Below are 16,510 nucleotides of genomic sequence, written 5' to 3' on the forward strand. Positions count from 1 at the left end.
AAGGACCAATTGCACAAGAGAATTGGAATGAAGAGGAGACCACTTCCGATACGTCCTCTAATTATCAGAAATTAAATAAATCCGATCAAAAGATATCGGAATCAGAAAGAGATGGAGATACGAGAAACGAAGAGTATATATTTTCGAGAAGTAAAGCAATCAGACATACAGAAGATAGACTATTGTCACATAGATGCTCAGATAATTGTATTCTCACCAATAGACGAGATCTTGACGAATCAATCAATGATGCAGACTTGTTATTCTTTAAAAGTTTACTTCCAGATATGCAGCAGATGACAAGCCAAGAAAAAAGAAGCTTTAAAATATCTGTATTGGGTTTGATAGATAAAATATTAAACGAAAAAGAATCGGCAATGTCAGTCGAAAATGATATTTCTTGTTCAATTGTAAAAAATCAACAAGATGAAAGAACAGATGAATTTTAAGTTAAAATTTTTATAAATAAAAAGTTTGTAATAATACAAATAAATTTAGAATATTGTAATAATATAGAATGATTAAAGCATGTTTAACAAAATAAAATGTATTAAAATTTGAGAAAAATGTTATATTTAAAAATAATTTATGAATTATAATAATAATAGATTATCAAAAAAATATATATAGCGAAATATATTCCCATTTCCATAATTTATTTTTGTTATTTCGTAAGTTTGCAAAAGATTTTGAATAAAAATAAACAAAAAATTAATTGATCAAACATTGTATCAATAGAGTTGAGAACCACTGAATAATGCTGATTGGTGAGATGAAACAACGCGGCATCTTCGAGTCAACGGAAGAAATTAATGAAAATTGAACATACGTATTGCGCCAAAAGATTCGGTTATTTCCGGATAATATACGAAAACAACCGAATTCAATAGGAATATATTTGGATATATTATATATACAATATATGAATAAATGCATCCGATCCGTACAAATAAATTTGCTTTCAACAAATCCTATTTTGCAAGAGATTCTATGAAAAAATTAGCAACTTAAGAAAATAGATTAATGTAAGCTGGAATTTTCATTTGTTGAATAGTGAATATTCTAATTTATTATATTTTTTAACTATTTTTAAACATGTAAAAATGTATTTATAATTTTTTATCAAAATAAAAAGTGATGATGTATATATATATATTGGTATATGTTAATTTTTATGATAAAAGTACATACAAAAAATTTTTTTGAATATTATTATATAATTTTATTTTTTTAAAATCCCGCCATTGTTTCAATTGAATATGAAAGAATTTTAAAACAGATTGTACTTTCATTGGCGTATATCTAAATTTTTATTATTATAAATTTTAATCTAAAAAGTTTTACTTTAAATAATAAATTCAAGATCAATTATAATAGAAAAATAACATATTCAAAAATATCCAAGTATCAAATAAAAAATAAATATAACGTTTTAAAGATTTTTTGACTGATATAACAATAAAATTTTAAATTTTTTATAAAAAACATTTGCTAATCATTATATAGATATAAAAATTAGTACTTATTAATCTAAATTCTTTTCTCAATTACTCTATATTATAATCTCAACGCGCTTAGAAACAAATTTTCCACTTGTGATTTGAACTTATCAAGAGCAAAGTATATACACGTCACGAAGGCACACTTGTCGCATCAGTTCGTAACACGATAAAATTCGGCATGTGAATAAACACGGGTGAAATGTCATTATAAGGACGTACCTGGAAACTAAGTGAGAAGTGCGCAGACGTGAATTCGAAAAAGCCAATCAAAATGCAGCAATGCCATGGTAGGGACATTGGGGGGGCTCTTGGTGGCCTTGCGCGTTCTTCCGATTCCGTGAATGCTGGAGGCGCGTCCATTTTGTTAGCAAGTACGATCCCGGTTAGTCGACGCCGGTGCAAAGTATAATTCTCGTTTGCGACGAGTTCGTGTTACGAGTAGTAAGGGTTACGAAGACCAGTGGCTGTCTGTCGGCGGCGTTCGTAGATTTGTGTCTACGTAACGTGAGCACAGAGAGCGCAGCTGGCAAGTGTGAGAACCTACTTGTAGATATCGCGCAAGAATCAGAGAAGCCGTTGGAAGAGAGTCGTTGTACAGGGCCGCGAAACACGTCGCGTACCCGGTTCGTCGGTAGTTTAGTTTTAACAAGATGGCGGAACTACAGGGAACCCCGGTTGCTCAAGACGCCCTGTCCGTAGCTCAGTTAGAGCTCGGTGGAAATCCGAATGCCTTGGCTTTGCGTAGGCCATTTGATCCTGTGGCACATGATCTCGATGCGACCTTCCGCCTTACGCGGTTCGCCGACCTAAAAGGATGAGGGTGTAAAGTCCCTCAGGAGGTTCTTGGGAAACTCCTCGAGGGACTACAGGCCGACGACGGTAGCGCACAAGATCATGAACATGCCCATTTTATGCACATGGCCATTCCACGCATCGGTGAGTAGATTGCTTTTATTGCGCGCGTGTACGCCATTCTGTGCCGACATGTTTGATTTTATGCCGCGTCTTAGCTTCGCGGTTTTTACATATTTGTGATTGTTACAAGTTGCGCAAATATAAATGATTGAATATTCTTATTTCTATTATAAAATTATTTTTTAAATTATTTGTCGTTTATTTTTATTCAAAAGAAAAACTATATTATGACAAATTGTAACAGTGTAGTTATGGAAATTTTTCCCGGCTAAAATTTTCCATATCTTGTGTTACTTAATAATAATAATAATTAAATATTATTCATTATGTATATAGTATAATTATAAGATATTTGTATTTATTATGAGAATTTTGACTGTAAACGAGCATTTTTATTAGAAAACATAGGGCACAAATATTGCAATAGGCAGCCCTATCATGTCAGCAGCCATGTTATCGTCTCCCGCCTGTTTTCTCCCACGCCACCGGAAATACAAATGTTCTCAACTTTCATCCGAATAATTATATATCTACAAAAAAATAATATTACAATTATTAAATATCAATATTTAAATAAATTTTTCACAAAAAATTTGAATAAATTTTTTACAAATGTTAAAATATTGGAGAAAAATATCATATAAATATATAATATATAAAAAATATATACATTTATAATATATATATATTTTTTAATTGAATATATAACATTAAACAATTTATATTTTTTATTTTAGGCATTGGTATGGATTCCTCCGTGACTCCACTGAGACATGGAGGGCTTAGTTTGGTACAAACAACAGATTTCTTTTATCCATTAGTTGATGATCCTTATATGATGGGTAAGAATAATATTTCAATAATAACATATAATTTTATCAATTGTATTTCTTATTTTATATGCATTTACATTCATAAATTTAAATATTAAAATTCTTTTTTTTTTTTATTATGAATAAAATTTGTTTATTTTATAACATTTTGTTTGACCACTGTTATTGGAGTACTTTTACAGGTAAAATTGCATGTGCAAATGTTATCAGTGATCTATATGCTATGGGTGTTACTGAATGTGATAATATGCTGATGCTATTGGGAGTCAGTACAAAAATGACTGAAAAGGAACGAGATGTTGTTGTTCCTTTAATTATGAGAGGATTCAAGGATTCTGCTCTGGAAGCTGGCACAACAGTAACAGGTGGTCAGACAGTTGTTAATCCTTGGTGTACAATAGGTGGAGTGGCTTCTACTGTTTGTCAACCAAATGAATATATTGTGTATGTATCTTAGAATAAATGATATATATAATTGTATTATTTCTCTGTTAATAATAATTATTTATAGTCCAGATAATGCAGTAGTAGGTGATGTTCTTGTTCTCACAAAACCACTTGGAACTCAAGTTGCTGTGAATGCTCATCAATGGTTAGATCAACCAGATCGTTGGAATAGAATCAAACTTGTAGTCAGTGAAGATGATGTAAGGAAAGCTTATCAAAGAGCAATGGATAGCATGGCTAGGCTTAACAGAATAGGTATATATTATTGTGTTATTAAATTATATTATATATTATAAAAATCGAAAGATAAAAAATAAAATAATGATTTATTTTTTAATTCCATAGCGGCGAGATTAATGCATAAATATAATGCACATGGAGCAACAGATGTAACAGGCTTTGGCCTTTTAGGACACGCACAAAATCTGGCTAAACATCAAAAGAATGAAGTTTCCTTTGTTATTCATAATTTACCTGTTATTGCTAAAATGGCAGCTGTAGCAAAAGCGTGCGGTAATATGTTTCAACTTTTGCAAGGTCATTCGGCGGAAACCAGTGGTGGATTGCTCATTTGTCTGCCTAGGGAACAGGTTTGTAATTAATCTTTTGTTTTTTGATCAAATCCTGCTAATACAGTAGAATATATTATTCACCATTATATATTCTAAAGAATGGCAGGAAGAATAACAGAGATTTCCATACTGATTTGCTATTATAGCGTTTTAGTGCCGTCGATTCTCTTACATTTTTTTTTTTTAATTATGTTTTAATAAATTAATCGTTATCAGTCAAATTTTGATTATGATTTATATAAATAATTTCAGGCTGCTGCATATTGTAAGGATATCGAAAAACAAGAAGGATATCAAGCATGGATTATTGGTATTGTGGAAAAAGGAAATCGTACAGCCAGAATAATTGATAAACCACGAGTAATAGAAGTGCCAGCTAAAGAAAAAGATGGAGAGCTTTGGTAAAAGATTAAGGATGTTGACGAAACATTTTTTTTATTTACCTTCATATATTTAGAAAAAACCACATGCAACACAGAAAACACGCATTTACATAGATCAATATTATCATACCAGATACAAAGCACTTAATGTGCATCATTATTACGGGACAAACAAATTTTCAATTTTTCATTGGATAAAAATTTGATATACTCGTAATAATTTTGATTATATTTTCTATCCTATGGGTTTTGAGAAAGAGATATAATAATAACGACTTATACTTATGTGTTATCTTTATTGAAGTTGGATCCTAAGTTTTACCTTAGGAAAGTAACGTTTCTCTTTTTTTCTTGTTCTTTTTTTGTCGAAAGTTAGCAGTGCTCTATAATAAAACATTTATAAAATGTTCATAATAGTCTTTCTCGACAATTATGAACATTTATTCGAAATAATTTGATATAAAAAAGAAATATGAGGAAGCAAAGAGAAATAAAGAACATAAAGAGTTTAGGTATAGTTTCTTTTTTTTTTTTTTTTTTTTTTTTTTTTTAAAGATTTAAGACTTAATACTAAGTACTAAGTAATAGCCTCAGGTAGCACTAGGCTCAGGCTAAGCTTCAACTACATTTGATCAAACTTGCAATATGTCAAGTGACATTTGGGTGCTTAGTGTTAATGAAGAATGTTAAGATACATATAAATGATAGTTCGTGATTACAAAGATCTATAAATATATTTTAAGGACATATACAATATCATACAAAAAGAAAAAAATGATTTTAACAATATATTTTACATCACTTTAATTCATGGAATAGAAAAAAAAATCATTTAAATTATAGTTATATAGATGCAAATTTGTAAACAGAGAGACATTACTATCCTTGTAGTACACAATGACAGGCTTTTAATGCCGAGATTTCCACAATTTGTAATTTTGATCTACCTGTTACATAGAATGCGTAAGATGTCCAAATGAAAAAAAGGCCTTCTCTAGTTTTCTCGTTACATACGCTTTTGAAAATAATTATAAAAAAAATAAGGAATACAAGAAATCGAGCACAGGCCCTAATGTTGTATTACTTTTTCATATGAATAAAGTGCTACTTTGTCAATAAAAATTACATGTTGTTATTATCATCAAATTATTTTCAACAAATTTTAATTTTATTTTAATATATTTAATATATTTAAAATAAAAGAAATATTTGATATCGTAATTCATTAATGCAAAATACGTGAAGAAAAATTCATATTGTGGATCTATATACATTTGCAAGGTAGCCAACAATCGAAGCAGAAAAAAACTAAACCTTTCCATTCATTGGATAATCAGTTATCTAACGATTCGGCAACTGGTCGCCATCGCGGTTCATAGGTCACATTATAGATAGAGTATCACAATATGTATCAAAGAGTTATAATTGTCATTACATTCAAGTGTAAACCTTCGTCGAAAGAAAAAGTATAAAATAAAAGAATCCATTTAGATTTAACATATTTTTTTGAAGTTTCTTAAAGTGACGATTTAATGGTAGCACTATCCACGTGGTGTGCCAAAGCTGCGGCTTTCAGGGCCGTGATATTAGGTGCCCCTGCTTCTGGTAAGGGCACCATGTCAGCTAGAATTGTTGAACAATTTAAATTAACTCATATATCAAGCGGCGATAAGTTAAGACTTCATATGAATAATAAAACTGGTATGTTTGAAACCATAAATTGTTATGTTTTTATGTTATTCAATCATTTTATGAAATATAATGAAAAATAATAAAATCAATCATTTTCATATCATTTGATCGAAAACTTTTGCATGTCATTTGTTTGTTAAAAGAAGATTTGTCCAAAATCGATTTTTTAGTTTTAAGTACATATATATTGCTGATATATTTTTTAATAGTATATGCATGTACTTTGCCTTGAAAATGATCGAAATGTTGATTTATTTCATGAAATTGATTATAAATAAAGTATAAAATACGTTTCTTTCTTTAATATTTCTTAATCAAATTAAAATTATCTTTGTTTAATTTTACATGTAATATTTATATTACTTGGATCCTCTAACAGTTACGTGACTGATTGAATGATTGAAACTGATTCATATTAACTGGTTGAATGAAAAGCATACTACTTATTTATAATCATTCATTTAAATATTTGGACTCGTACTCGGAATTGGATTGCAACATTTATTGCTAAATAACATAAATTTTCTATCGTGTTTTACTCGTTATAAATTAATGATATTGAAGTACAGGAAATTAATCTAATATATAAATATAAATATTTTTTATCATTCTAGTCGCATTAATATAGATTTTTATCGGCTTAATTAATACAATACACATATTTACATATACTAATTTATTCAATATCTTTATTTTTATGTATAATTTAAAAAATTTTTTTTTTAATTATATAAAATTAATTAAATACAATTATATACCATTTATGTTTTTATATAAAAACACCATTTTTTATTATGATAAGAGAAATATAACCTATATCAATACAGTACAAAGTCCATTAATTATAATAAAGGTAAATAAATATAATTAGAACATAATCTGTTTTAATAATATAGAATTAGGCAAAGCAGTCTCGAATTATGTACTTTCCGGTAAATTTGTTCCTGATGATATAATGATCTCAATGATAAACGAAGAAATCAAAGCGATCGGGAATCAAAATTGGTTATTAGACGGTAAGTAAGATATAGAAATTAAAATTTTTGTTTCATTTATTTAGATCATGAATGTGCGCGATAACCACACGTGTACAACTAAATTCGAATAAATAGTTGGCATTGATACAGGATTTCCAAGAACGTTAACGCAAGCGGAAAAGCTACAAAAAATACATCCAATTAATTTGGTTCTTTATCTGGATGTTCCCTTCGAAGTAATATTAAATCGTGTGAAAAATAGATGGGTTCATTTGCCTAGTGGAAGAGTATATAATATTGGATTTAATAGTCCCAAAATATTGGTAAGTTGACAATGAAACTTTTTAATTGATATTAAAATGTATCGTTGGCAATATATCAATTGTTAAAATTTTAAAATTAAATTTTTTTTCAATTTAGTAATCAAACAAGTTTTTCAGATGATTTTATTTCTGAATGCTTAATTCTTTTGTTTGAATAATAAATTTTAGTTTAATTTTTAATAGGGTAAAGATGATGTGACTGGCGAACCTTTAAGTAAAAGGGACGATGATAAGATCGAAATTGTACAAAGAAGATTACAAGAATATTCAAATGCGACTAAACCAATTTTAACATTTTATAGTAATTTAGGATTGTTAAATACTTTTCGAGGTAATACTACCGATGAAATATGGCCGCATATTAAGAAAATCGTCACAAAATTTTTGTTACAATAGCAAATTGTTAGGATGCATTAATATTTTGTAAAAATGTATAATGAATTAATTTAAAATTGAATTAATTTATACTATAGTGATCATATGCTTCCATTAATTTACGCACAAATATTGATGAATTCAGTAAATTTATACAAATTATGCAAAAAAATTTATTATATATTTTTCTGTAGTTTATATATATATAAAATAATTTAATATCAAAAAATAATTTTATATCAGTAAAGTACAAAATTTGTTAATTTTCATCTATAGTTTTTACTTATTTTATATAAATTTAATTCAATTTTTTATATAGTCACTTAGTCAATTGTTATAGTCAATTATAATTTATATAATAATAAACTTATAAATATCATACAAAAAACAATTAACAAAATAATAATAAGTGGTAATGATTTATATGTATGTTTTACTTATGTTTTATAGATATCAATTATAAAATATTGTATATAAAATATTACAGTTTAATATAAAGAGATCAAAGCCGATTCGATAAAGATATTTCTTGAATTTATATATTGGAAATGATTTAAAATTGTATTAATTGTGATTATAAATAGGAAATAAAATTTGGGACACAATTTTCATAGCCTTTTTTTATATTTATTTTTAACTGTACCGATATAAGAATTTTAACAATTTTTAGTTGTGTACAGAGTTTAATATGAGTATAATATACCTTATATATCATGCTCACATTTTCTTTTTATTTGAAAATTTAGTCAATCTTTTAATAATAACAATATTTTAATTAATGTTATATATAGTTGTTAATTACATTAATGTTTCTCTTTCATAACATAAAACGTTATGTAAAACGCAGTTGGAACTTAGTATAAGTTCGATATATAATTTTCAAAGCCGAAAAATAAAAATATTAAATAAATAAATAACTTAGAATTATATAATATGAAAAAAAGTTTAAATTATTTGAAACTTAAACATAAACTTAAACATAATATAAACTTAAACATAATATAAACTTAAACAACAAATAGTTAACATAACAACAGGTAGTTGAATTGTATAATGCGCGCTCATGCTTGCATATACGTACATTTTTATCTCAAGAACAAAACAAAATATTATTCATATTGCATTTTGCAAGAAATCTAATATTGCTGCGTTATAAAATAAGTTATATCAGGAACATTTCCGTAAGGAATTAAGAAATTTTTATAAAAATTACTCTTTATAGTAAAGTCGTCAACTTACGATCTACGCAAGTTCTAGACACGATCATCAATGAAAAGGAATAATAAATATCTTCTTGCGATAATTCTAGGTCATATACTAAATTAACATTCTAACGATTATTTAAAAGCATAACTTTTGAGATCAATAAACAAGATAAAAAAAAATTGTGCAATAACACACTTGAATACAAAAGCCGCATTAAATTATGATCACAGAACAATGTATCGACGATAATGCTTATTTCAAATTTAAATTTGCATTATCACGAATAGAAAATATTCGATATATTAATTCATATCAGTCGTTCAACGAACATGTTGAGATCTATAGATCATATCGCGGCAAAAATTCATATTAAGAAATTAATATTCAACTGTCTAATACGATACAACATTACTATCTATTAAAGTCATCAATTGGTTTTTTACCCTTGTACATATATGGACGAATGAACGGAGAATTCTGATTAATGATGATCATTAATGTTCTTCTCCAAAAACTATCCATGAATGTATTAAGTACGTGATATATCTTTTTCTTTTTTTTTTTTCAATGATAAATATCTCATTGTACTAATTCAAATTCTTCGCATTCGTCAAGATCGTCATCGTACGTTCCATTACCTGTAAAAGAGGTAGTAGAAGGAATTATATTTTCTGCAATTTCGATTTTTTGATGGAGATCTTTCCCACTCCCTTCACAAAACAAAAACATTGGATAGTCGATTTTTTCATCTTCTGGTACCAAATACTGTAATATTAAAAATATATATAATTGGATTTCCAAATTATTTTTAATATAATTCAATGAAGTTTATAAAAATGGTTATATATACCGAAGGAGCAATTTCCATAAAATTTGTAAATTGTATTTTATTATGAAAATAAAATCCCACACAACAACTAGGATCCATTTTTGAAATTAACATTTTTCTTGGTGAAGTACAATGAAAACTTGTTAAAGAGAAATTATCTTTTAATACATCAACAGTTTCTTGACAATAATGTGGGTCTAGATTAATTAATTTATCTTCCTGGAAACCAATAAAATAAAGCGAATGCCGAGGTCGACCACCGATAACTCCAATACAGGTGTCTAATGTAAGTAAATGTGTTAAGCAAGATGTATAAACAGGATTTAATTTGTCAGCACCAAGTCTTAAAGGTACAAAAAGTATTAAAGATTTCCATTTGCCATCAGGTGTTTGACATACATTTTCTATATCTTGCAGATAAACTGTAAAACACAAAATATTAAAAATTAAATTAATATGAAAAATATACGAAAAATTTCCGATTGAATAACTTTTATTTGAAATATAAACATTTTTAGCTATTATATCACCTGCACAATCTTGAGCAACATAAACAGCCAAGTTATTAAATGCTGGATGTCGTTCTGCTGCATTCTCTACTGCTTGGCTTAAAAGATGAGCAACAGAGGATGGCCCATACCAATCTCCTGCACGTTTTCCCCACAATGCACCCAAAGATACAAGTGTATGTATAGAAAATGGAGATGTACGCTCTGGTAAATCTCCAAATGATTTAATTATTAATCTGTGGTTATATTCATCTAATTTTTGTTGTTCTGTTTTTATTGGTTGATCTGGTTGCCACCGCCATTCTGTAGAGAAAATATATTATTTGTAAATAATATGTAAAAAAATATAAAATATATGTAAAATATATATAATTAATATTTAATATACATTACATATATATACAAAAATTATATTGCAATTTATGGGTAATAAATTATAAAAAAAAATAAGTGCCTCTTCCAAGAAAATGACAGACTAATGCCTGTGCCAACATCATTTGGCCACTACGTAACATACATCCCCAACCACAATCAGTAGTGAATGTAGAACCATTTAATATAGGAAATTCTCTTCTATATGTTAACCAAAGACGCGATGTAAAATCTTTTTTAAATTCTTCTATACCATCTTCAAAACTAATAGCATCCATTGCTAGAGATATCTCACTTCCAGTGTCTAAAGTTTTATCTGCTTCAGAAGCTTTTTCTAAAAATTCTTCTGGTTTTTTACGATAAATTTTACCAAGCAAGCATACAGGAGATTCTTTTGAGAAATTTGGTTTTACTACCTTAATAGTCCAACCTTTAATGAAATTAAATCTAAATTATTTTCTTCAATGTAAATATATACATTTATTAATCATATAAGATGGATTTACACTAACCATATTTAACATTATTCCACATAGATAATAATTTCGTTTTGACTTTGCTATCAACTTCTGTGGCAACATTGGAATCATCCATAGGTAATCCATTGTTTGTACCAGTTAATTGTATGTTTGGAACACGATCTGTAGTAATCATTCCAGAAAAAAGACCTATTGTATTGTTACTAAAACCTCCTAAGAATAAAGTGATCTTTGATATATTATTGTTTTATCTAAATTTTTAAAAGCATTTTTTTTTTCTAACAGATTATGAAGAAGTATTTATTATTTATTATCGCGAATAAAGAAAATATAAAAAACTGTTAAGTATGACTAATAGAAACGAATCATCAGTTTCTCGCAACCGTAAACGGTAAAGAAAAGAAACGATTACTAGGAATTTTTTGTATTTGATTGATTTAGATATTCAAATCGAACTTACCTAACCTCTCCCTGGAAGGTTGCACCTGTCCATTCATGCCCAATAAATAAATTTTAGAAAGCATGTACTCCAAAACATTTAAATATTGACAATTAAATACAAGAAGATAATCACATTTTTGTACGCGCACAATTATAGTTACACTGACATCACATTCGAACGTAATTTTATTGTATTGCATACGAACAACTGGTTATTATTGTCACAGAATAATCTAACACGATTATGCATTAGTCGATGCATGAACCGAACTCAACATTAGGCCCATTACCAGCTTACTATCAAGTTAACGCTCCATTTCGTCCAAATGAAATATCAGCTTTGTAAAACACTCTACAAGAATAATTTGTTTCGTGAAAGATTCGAGTCAACTTGAGAATAAATAAAACAAATAACACGTCGCAAAGCAAACAATCAAAAATAGTTTAAAGACATGCAAGCCGTCAACGGAAAAGGACGCGTGTTTACAAAGAGCGTTGTGAAATTTAAAGCGCCCGTTGAGCATATCAGTAGCGCCGTTCGGCGGCGAAATCAAACATTATGAAAGTGCACATACAAGTGCATCAGTACTTATGCAAGGATTGCACTGAGTGGATCTGATTTCGAAATTGATATCTTATCAAAAAAATACACATATGAGTAATCATTTGAATCATTTGAATAAATAATATAAAAACTAATCTTTCTTTTTTTATCTATATCGATACATACGATAATTATCACAATAAATTTTTATAAATTAGAAAAAGATGTTAAAATTAATTATTTTTTTAAAATAAATCTTTAATCGATTAATATACAATTGATTATTTTATTAATTCTATTAATATTTATAATTTATCATCGCTTCAATTATTTTATATTACGGTAGTTAAAATATATTAGCTCGTTCTTAAAAGTGAATTGCCATTTCGTTAATTAATATCTCCTTTTTCAAGAGGTTAACAAACGTATCGCTTTTATTCGAAATTAAAAAAATCCTACGATAAAGGTATGGATCGTTTCATTGGATAGAAACCTAATAAAAATCAGAGTGCTCTATTTAATTTATTCAAATTATTAATTAAAAGTTCGTTTCTTTTAAAATTTTCTTTTCGTTATTATTATAAGGAATAAGGATTTGGAAAATAAAAAAAAAAAAGAGAAAACAAAAAGAAAGAAAAAAAATGTAATATCATTATTACACGAAGAATCTCACAATTTTTCTCGATGCATTCTTTTTCACACTTTTGTTGTTGTTGAATTCTAATTGATTAACAATAGAAATGGAACGAAAAAAATGTTCAAACCACCAAAAGAATAGGATTAATGGAGAAATAACGGAGCGCAACATTGCAACATTATGCCTTTTCATTGTAGTGTAATAATGCTTTTAGGACTTTTGTTAGGAAGGACCAACGGTGAGGAATAGAGAGAAAATTGGGTGAAAAAAGAAAGCAAGCAGGACGGAAGGAAAGGAAGAAGGATGCTCTAGAATGAAAGAGGAAGGAGTATAAGGTTCGAAGAAAGAGATAGAAGCGATCGCGTGCATGACAGAGATAGATATAGGAGGAAACTGTCATGCGCGTCTTGTCGCGGAATAACCAATGAGATACGCGTATCCCAGCTTACCTCATTGATTACCACGTTCGCGCTCGTTCTAAATTTCACATTATGTTGTCGCGCAACCGTTGCAAAAATATGAATCGGTGTCTCGTGCCGGGCATCGGTACCCAGTAGAAACAAGATTGATGGAAGGAAATGGAACGGTGTCTGTCATGACAATAATCTTTCCTTTCGGTGTTGTATTAACAATAGTTTCTAGCAGGTATATTGAAAGCTTCGGGGCAAATCTTCATAAAAGGGAGGGAAGGAAAAGAGGGATAGTTCCACGGGGTAATTCGAAGAGTGGAGGTAAAACGAAAGGATGAGAATGCCTAAAGCTGGCTCGCCGTACTTACATGCATATATATGTATATGTATATATGCATATATAAGAATACATAAGAATGTATATATATATATATATATATGTATATATGTATATATGTCATCAATAAAAGCCAAAGCAACGCTGGAAAATCAACAAAAGAACATATACAGCGGAGATAATTATTTACATTATAACTCGTTGTTGTTTAGATAACTCGCGAGGAGGGATGACAGAAGATCAAGAAGAGATGAGTAGGGGGTGTTGGTAGCGAGACGGAAATTAGGTCATGCAAGAATATCGACGGACCGACGTAATCACGGTGCACAACTTGAATAAGGACATTAACGAGTCACGCTTCACTCCCTTAAGATCCTTTCCGCCACGGTATCGGACGAACTGTAGTGAATAGAGAGGAGGACGACAGTTTGGAGGAGTCACTGTCGTTTATTAGCGATCGATCCGCCATCTTGTGGCATATCGATCGAACCCGAGGATCGACAGAAGGAAAGTCGATACTCGAAACATGGTACCGATTCGAGGTAGAAATTGCTCGATCGATATTAATGCTCATCGATGAAGATCATCGATAATTCTCTTTGGGAACAGAGAGACTCATTAATCAGGACTATATATCTGTCTCAAAGACGAATATGCACTGGATACGTTGAAATGTGTAAACACGATATTATTAGTTCGGATTGGAATGGATAGACTTTCCATTATGGAATCTCTATGATTCGACTCGGTGGCTTTCGATCTGTGTCTTTAATTATTCGAGAGATTTATTCTGTTTGAAATATTTTTGAGAACAAATATTGTTTATGTTTTGCATCGTCGAGTACAAACGTCAAAGAAATTCGAAAATATGGCTAAAATGTTGGAATAACCTCACATGTACGATTAATGCAAGCTTTTATTATTCTTGGTGAGTAGAAAACTGAAAATTACTGCCTAGCGAATGGCCACGAGCAAAGTAGAGAAAAAGGCGAGAAAAGAAAATAAATCGTTCGCGAAATACGTGATTCTAGCGATCACGAAGGAGCCGCTGATGTGTACGAATTATTGCACGGTAAGTTAAAACAAACTGGTGAAATTTGTCGTTCGAGTCGATTGATTAATATCCTGACGCAGCTGTTTATGTGCGCGCGTTCAAAAGACGGAGTGAAAAACTGCTCTCGCGTAAAGGGACCGTGAAAGATTGGTAAAGTTTGCGGAAACGAGGCAGGCGAAACGAAACTCTGTGAATTTGTTTCGCAAGAATGAAAATCTAATATCGATCGTAGAACTGTAGATACATATATATATATATATATATATATCTTCGAGATAAAATAACGTTATCAAATTATTCTAAATTCCAATAAAATATTGGTAAGGTAACAATGGATATAATAATCCTCTTATCTTTATACTTTAACCTACCTAACCTCACTTCCAAGATTCCAACATTTTTTACGCGAAAAATCTGTTTCGCTTCTCGCAAGAATACTATTATTTCTCTCGCTGCCCCGTGTCTCTTCCCCTCGCTTCGAATCTAATAATAATTTCGTTGCTAATCTTCGCATCGTTTAAGAAGATTGCAACGAAATTCCACCGCAGAAACTGGATAGACGGAATATCCGGCGAATTAGTCCGACTCGATCGAAGGATTTCATTTTTAATTAAATCGCATCGTGATCGTTATCGTCGTTGTCGCAACTTTTTAACGTTGCGTGTATTTTTGTGCCGCGTTTAAAGATATTATTATTGCCCTTCCAGCGCAGTTTATCCAGGGACAAGGGTAAATTCTGAGCAGGCGACACGACGTTTTTCTCGACGACGTATGACGTGCAACACGGGTGTTTAAACGGGCCGGAAGGCACGAGCGAGGACGGAATCGTATATAACCGCTTTTGTTCTCCCATCTTAAAAAAACGTGCAAACAGCATCGATTCGTTACCTTCGCTCTTCCATCTTTTAAATCGCGATCAATGAACAATCGGAACAAACGTGGTAAACGGATTCTTTGAAGAAGAAAAAGAAGAAAAAGATTTGTCTCCATTTCTGTCTAATGCTCCTTCACGAAAAGTGGCCATTTCCACGCGATTCGATCCATTCGATTTCGCGAGTACCTCGCTCGTCGTCGATCCAAGCACGTGAGAAGCTTTTTGCACCGTTTGATATACCAACTGTGTGAATTTCCGAAAGACCACCGCTCTTTCTTCACCACTTTTTTCTCGCGGCACGAAGGATCGCGTGGTGTTTGTTGGTAAAAATAACTCGGTCACCCGTTCGAACACGGATCGGATTCGTCGGTTCGCAATTTTCACGACACGCGGACCGATTCTTTTTTTAAAATTTTCACCACGGCCAAATTCTCCATCCCATATAAATCCCCTTCTATGCTCGCGATCCAATTTTTCTGAACACGACAACACTGTTACTATAATATTTCCAGGCTCACGTGACGCGGCGTCGTGTCACCGACGACGATCACGCCCGTCCAAACACCGTTCGAATTTTCCGAATCAATTATGATCCGTTTTCAAAATAGACCCCCCGCCCCCCTCCTTTCTCCTTCTTTCTTTCTTCTTCCTTTCTTCCTTCGATAATCAAATCAACCTGTTTCACTCGTACTCGAATATATCGCTCCGAGATAATCATATCTATATTTTCGATTCGAAAGAGGGGGGGAGGGAGGCAGGAGGGAAAGGAAGCTCGACGGAATCGTTTAATTCCGATTCC

At 30.4% G+C, this 16,510-nt stretch overlaps 4 protein-coding genes across 13 annotated transcripts in view; 3 read left to right on the forward strand and 1 right to left on the reverse strand.

The window, feature by feature from the left end:
• Positions 1–1,036, forward strand: part of LOC102678938 — a 2,138-nt gene extending 1,102 nt beyond the window's left edge. Inside the window, exon 4 of the mRNA XM_031511844.1 lies at positions 1–1,036. This exon is cut by the window's left edge and continues 22 nt beyond it. Within this exon, the coding sequence (XP_031367704.1) occupies positions 1–449 (449 nt within the window). The 3' untranslated portion in view covers positions 450–1,036.
• Positions 1,037–1,850: 814 nt separating this feature from the next.
• On the forward strand, positions 1,851–4,937 carry LOC102679067 (inactive selenide, water dikinase-like protein). The gene is made up of 6 exons (XM_006618444.2): positions 1,851–2,438; positions 3,155–3,259; positions 3,433–3,694; positions 3,762–3,952; positions 4,043–4,287; positions 4,522–4,937. The coding sequence occupies exons 1-6, from the start codon at positions 2,153–2,155 to the stop codon at positions 4,672–4,674; spliced, it is 1,242 nt and encodes a 413-aa protein (XP_006618507.2). The 5' UTR covers positions 1,851–2,152; the 3' UTR covers positions 4,675–4,937.
• A 971-nt stretch (positions 4,938–5,908) lies between these two features.
• Positions 5,909–8,191, forward strand: LOC102679207 (GTP:AMP phosphotransferase AK3, mitochondrial). Of its 2 annotated transcripts, none has more exons than XM_031511843.1 (4): positions 5,909–6,353; positions 7,241–7,360; positions 7,457–7,644; positions 7,828–8,191. In XM_031511843.1, exons 1-4 carry the CDS (start codon positions 6,185–6,187, stop codon positions 8,038–8,040), a joined length of 690 nt encoding a protein of 229 aa, XP_031367703.1. In that variant the 5' UTR covers positions 5,909–6,184; the 3' UTR covers positions 8,041–8,191. The 2 variants fall into 2 exon arrangements, with proteins under 2 accessions (XP_031367703.1, XP_006618508.1); XM_006618445.2 differs by having other exon boundaries at positions 5,938–6,353; positions 7,472–7,644.
• Positions 8,192–9,643: 1,452 nt separating this feature from the next.
• Positions 9,644–16,510, reverse strand: part of LOC102680007 (cysteine protease ATG4D) — a 44,051-nt gene continuing 37,184 nt past the window's right edge. Inside the window, exons 1-7 of one of the 9 annotated variants that reach the window (XM_031511848.1) lie at positions 15,726–15,857; positions 11,875–11,899; positions 11,448–11,576; positions 11,018–11,365; positions 10,585–10,866; positions 10,076–10,476; positions 9,707–9,990 (exon numbers count right to left, since the gene is read on the reverse strand). In XM_031511848.1, the coding sequence (XP_031367708.1) occupies positions 9,805–9,990; positions 10,076–10,476; positions 10,585–10,866; positions 11,018–11,365; positions 11,448–11,576; positions 11,875–11,899; positions 15,726–15,827 (1,473 nt within the window). In that variant the 5' untranslated portion in view covers positions 15,828–15,857 and the 3' untranslated portion in view covers positions 9,707–9,804. Of the gene's footprint in view, positions 9,991–10,075; positions 10,477–10,584; positions 10,867–11,017; positions 11,366–11,447; positions 11,628–11,874; positions 12,447–13,485; positions 13,743–14,092; positions 14,306–15,725; positions 15,858–16,510 lie in introns of those variants that run through there. The other 8 variants (XM_006618456.2, XM_006618454.2, XM_006618453.2 and 5 more) reach the window with 8 other exon arrangements.

Source organism: Apis dorsata, unplaced genomic scaffold (assembly GCF_000469605.1).
Source record: "Apis dorsata unplaced genomic scaffold, Apis dorsata 1.3 scaffold_355, whole genome shotgun sequence".
Taxonomy (NCBI): Eukaryota; Metazoa; Arthropoda; class Insecta; order Hymenoptera; family Apidae; genus Apis; species Apis dorsata.

Coding starts and splice junctions, on each gene's coding strand:
- LOC102679207 (XM_031511843.1), top strand. CDS start 6,185: ATGGTAGCACTATCCACGTGGTGTGCCAAAGCTGCGGCTTTCAGGGCC. Junction 7,361..7,456: donor TCAAAATTGGTTATTAGACG/GTAAGTAAGATA, acceptor TCGAATAAATAG/TTGGCATTGATACAGGATTT. Junction 7,645..7,827: donor TTAATAGTCCCAAAATATTG/GTAAGTTGACAA, acceptor AATTTTTAATAG/GGTAAAGATGATGTGACTGG.